At 33.9% G+C, this 4,590-nt stretch overlaps 1 protein-coding gene across 1 annotated transcript in view; it reads left to right on the top strand.

The window, feature by feature from the left end:
* The first annotated feature begins 218 nt into the window (after positions 1-218).
* LOC125040044 (spermine synthase-like) overlaps positions 219-4,590 on the top strand; it is a 6,662-nt gene continuing 2,290 nt past the window's right edge. The window contains exons 1-6 of the mRNA XM_047634486.1: positions 219-354; positions 939-1,014; positions 1,117-1,184; positions 1,634-1,786; positions 3,777-3,888; positions 4,059-4,181. Coding sequence (XP_047490442.1) covers positions 954-1,014; positions 1,117-1,184; positions 1,634-1,786; positions 3,777-3,888; positions 4,059-4,181 — 517 coding nt within the window. The 5' untranslated portion in view covers positions 219-354; positions 939-953. The remainder of the gene's footprint in view (positions 355-938; positions 1,015-1,116; positions 1,185-1,633; positions 1,787-3,776; positions 3,889-4,058; positions 4,182-4,590) is intronic.

Genomic DNA, 4,590 nt, shown 5'->3' with positions numbered 1-4,590 from the left:
GCCAGGCACAAGCAAAGACCTTTGAATACCGGTAAAATGTTCTTTATCTGTATGACGCGTATCTGTGAGGACCATATTCAAAACTCCATATTCTACTACTAATATCAATACAAAACAGTATATACAGCCATGTCCTTTATAGATAATGTCATTTTATCTACATAAAATAGTGATCAAGAGTTCTGAACTGAATCCATTGCAAATGCAAGGCGTCGAGACTCGAATGCTCTCTAGAATCAAGGGGTTTGTTTACAGTCACAAACGAGGCGTCGAGGAAAGTGCACGCTGCGAACTGCTCCGCTCGTCATTCTCTGTTTATTATCGCTTCCTTTAAAGACATTCCTTTAGGATAAAGTAAGTTGGTAAACAAGGATATTCCGGTGTGTTTGGTATAGATTTTATAGTTGTTATAATCGAATTGAGTGATTTTTTATATGTTTAAATGGACTGGTATTGATGCCATGCGTGAAGATCGTGAGGTTGTCATGCCCGGTTTTAATGTTAGTGTTCGTCGTTATTTTTTACAGTATTGTTTTTTATAGTCAGGTCAGCATTAATTGATGTATATTGCTACTGTCAGTCACACAGCGGAAGGGCTTGATTGAACACACCCAGAATTAAGTGGCGGTGATCAGTTTCTGTCGTGTCCAATTGTGTGGGATTATCTCAAGGTCATTTGGCAGGAAAGGGTTCTGTGTTTGTGCTTGTTTGTCAGCCGATCAAAAAGTCGCCAGTTGGAATAGTAATTTATAGCGACGTTGTATGTTGCAAATTATATTGTTTAGTTTTTGAAAATGGGTGTCGAAATTCCAAATTTTATCTCTGAGGAAATTTGAATTTTATATACTATGGGGCATGTTTTCTGTTCAGCTTCTTAGGGTTTTAGAAGTTGTTGTTGGAATGATTCCCCAGAAATTAAATATACTTATTTTTTTCAGATTTCCTGAGTAAATATGGCTGGTCACTCAGTTCCTGTGGACTTTAGGGTCAATCCTGCAAAGATCTCCAACCCTGGTAAGAAAGCTGAATTGAAGATTTTGTTATCTGCATTTTATTTACATAACCATTTTTTACTATTAACCAAATACATGTACTTATACCAGACTTGTTTTTCAGTTGAGAGGAAAACTCTTCTTCAGGACATGCTGCCATTAATTGAACCCTTTACTGGTTCACTCTCAGAGGTAAGCAGTAAAAAGTAGATTGATTATTAGAATAATAATTGAATAAAAATGACATTAATTTTTCCATCGTATTCTGAAATATTGTTAATTTAAGGATTTCATGCAGTAAGTGTGTAGATTCTTTATTATTTCAAAGAATTATAGAACTTTTTTGATCTGTGATGATAGACATTAAATAATAGATAATTAACATCCATAAACTGTATGATTATCAGAAACTGGGCCCATTATGCATAAGAGAGAAGATAAAATATGTAAAATTAAGTAGAAGTGTCCCTTGACTTACAATCCTACCAAGCCAACTCTCCTGCTCATGGGGAAAGGTCACCCAGCACTAGTCTGGTGTCTAATGGACTGACATTATCTGGCTATGGGAAATTCCAGTTTACTATAGCCATGTATATGTCTTTTCACTCGGAAGGGTAATGATGTACACCACATTCTTCCAGATTTCTGTGTGTGAGGTCCCAGGTGGAAATTTTGTTGCTCTCTATGCCTCTGACACCATGACAGTCTCAGTCAAGCTGTACTCCAATGGTCTCGTCACGGCAACTGTTGAATATTACACTGACCAGGTCAACGAGCACAAGATTGCTAATGACGTAAGTTTGCTGTGGTGATGTTTCAACTTGAGTTTATCACATCCCATTTGAGTGGGTTTATAAGTTTTATGTATTGGAGGCAATTTTTTTGCAGATAATTAGTTTAGAATTGAACAGTGTTTCAGTAACAATTTAGTAAGTTATTTTAGGTTTGAGAACGACTTGTGTAATGTATTCCACTTATAAAATTAGACTTATTGAATACTGAACAAAGATCTTGTAAAAGAGAAGTAGAACTTAATAACTAATAAATCATAGACTTATTTGAAAATATGCCAAAGTTGTATCCTGAAGTCAAAATAACATAAAGCATGTCTGTACTTTAGAAATGTCCTTTCATTGTTGTAGTCACTTTCAGTGTAGGATGTAGTAAATTATGGGTTTGTTATAATGGTTTCCAGGTGTTTTTTTTTATTTATTTATTTATTTATTTTTTTTTTTTACTTACTGGGGTGATGATAACGTGTTGTGGTTATTAATGCAATATCTCTATTACTACCACCGCTCATCCAACAGACTGTAAGTGCCAGACCAAATGCATGGATTTTTGCTTGACTCTTAGATTTAATTTCATTAGCAGTCAGATCATTTTGCCTTTTGCATTTCACATAAAATTTCTGTGTTCGTTTAATCTGCACCGATAAAGTATCAGTTATCACATGCATATTGTTGAGCATTTGTCCCAGAGATGGTGTCTAATAATACAGGTAAATTTTATTAGTAATTTATCCATTTATTTTTTTTTCCTTCCTTCTTGAAGTACCTCTTTTTTTTTGTATAAGTAAATCATTATAATTAAATTTGTGTTTGAAATAAAATAGTTGTTGGAACTGCAATTTTAAGTGTGTTTTATAGTAAAATTGAAATTGGAATTTGTGTTAAAAGAGCCATCTTTTGTCAATGATATTCAGCAAATTATTCAGTGCCTTTTTACTATTTCTTAAAGCACCAAGTAATATTTACGAAGAATATTAAAAAATAAAAATAAGATATATAAAAACAAGGAAGCAGAAAGTTTCCTTGTGCTATGTTTTTTTTTTCTTTTCCTTTCCTTTTCTTTTCTTTTCTTTTCTTTTCTTTTCTTTTCTTTTCTTTTTCTTTTCTTTTCTTTTCTTTTCTTTTCTTTTCTTTTCTTTCTTTTCTTTTCTTTTCTTTTCTTTTCTTTTCTTTTCTTTTCTTTTCTTTTCTTTTCTTTTCTTTTCTTTTCTTTTCTTTTCTTTTTCTTTTTCTTTTTCTTTTTCTTTTTCTTTTTCTTTCCTTTTAAAATTATCTTTTTATATTAAAACTATGAAATGACATCACACTATTCATTACCAGCATGTCTAAACACTTGAAAAGGAACAAGGTGTCAATACCCACCCCTTTATTTTTATTTTTAGATATTATTTTTTCAGAGAGGTAGGGTCCTATTTGCTTGAGCATTACATACAAAGCTCTGTACTTTCTTTTGCACTTCTCTCTCTCTCTCTCTCTCTCTCTCTCTCTCTCTCTCTCTCTCTCTCTCTCTCTCTCTCTCTCTCTCTCTCTCTCTCTCTCTCTCTCTCTCTCTCTCTCTTTCTCTATTCATATTCTTTAATATTATTCTCCCTTTTCTCTCACTTGCTCTCACTTGCATCTTTCCTTGCTTCTATTTTTCTGTCTCTCTTGCTTGGTCCCTCTTCATATTCCATATTAATAGCAGTAAGAGTAGTTCCTACCTCATCACTGTCAGACACAGACGTCAGTTTTAGTGTTTGAAGTGTTTTATGTAAAGTGGTAGTGATTGTTTGTTTACAGTACAGTTTTTTCTTAATGCAGTCAGGGTTGATATTTTTTAGTTCCTTGTAAGAGGAGAGTTTGATTTTGTCATGACTGATGTATTTTGATTAATGCAGCTTTATCAGTAGAATGTTCAAGATTAAGAGAGAGGTTATAGTAATACATATGATCATAAACTGACAAATATGATGTTTTGGTCATTGTTTTGTAATTTGCTACACTACTTCAACAGCATGGAAGGGCCTTGGAAAAGCAGCTCATGGCAAAGTTTGGTTGCAGTGTGGCCAAGGTCTTACCAGCAATCAAGAGGGCTCCCCCCATCAACCCATACTTTACATCTTCAGGTTAGGATATGTGTTAATGCTTTCTGATGTTCAGTTATGTTGAAATTACCTTACAAAGGGGGGATTGGAGAGTTGTAAAACCCGTACTATTGCTTATGTGTGTGTGTGGGTGTGGGGGATGCATGTATGTTCATATATTTGAATATAACCTAATGAACTTCAACTTGCAGATGACAGGCTGCTTGAATATGACGTTGATGGTATTGTCTTCGAGGAGCAGTCAGAATTCCAGAAGGTGCAGATATACAGCACAAAGAGTTATGGAAACCTCTTGGTCCTAGACGACCTCCAAAGTAAGGAGAATTTTTAAAGAAAGAATTTGACTGTTTTGAGATTTTGTAATGATGTATAGAGAACCTTGAGTTATCAGTGTCTTGTATCATGGTTATTATTTTTTTGTTGCCATTGTATACTATGTGAGTTGGTACTATAATTTTTCATTATTTTATATATGTAGGTAAATGTGTGGTATGAAGTATTATTAGGCACTTTGATATGCAAGATTTTGTAACTCGCTCAGTCATGTTTTCTATGTATTGGTCAAAGGTTTGACTGAACTTTTTAAAACTAAAACCTGCTAACACTTTCCTGCCATCCCATCTCAGCAGATCTCACCTTTTGTAGTGTTCCCACAAATATAATTTTGTGTAGTAGGTAGTGATTTTCCCAAGCTTAACCATTCATGATGGGATGATGTTCTGT

This window comes from Penaeus chinensis, chromosome 28, assembly GCF_019202785.1.
Source record: "Penaeus chinensis breed Huanghai No. 1 chromosome 28, ASM1920278v2, whole genome shotgun sequence".
Classification (NCBI taxonomy): domain Eukaryota; kingdom Metazoa; phylum Arthropoda; class Malacostraca; order Decapoda; family Penaeidae; genus Penaeus; species Penaeus chinensis.
Note: the sequence above shows the minus strand (reverse complement) of the source record. Positions and strands in the feature narration are given on the sequence as shown.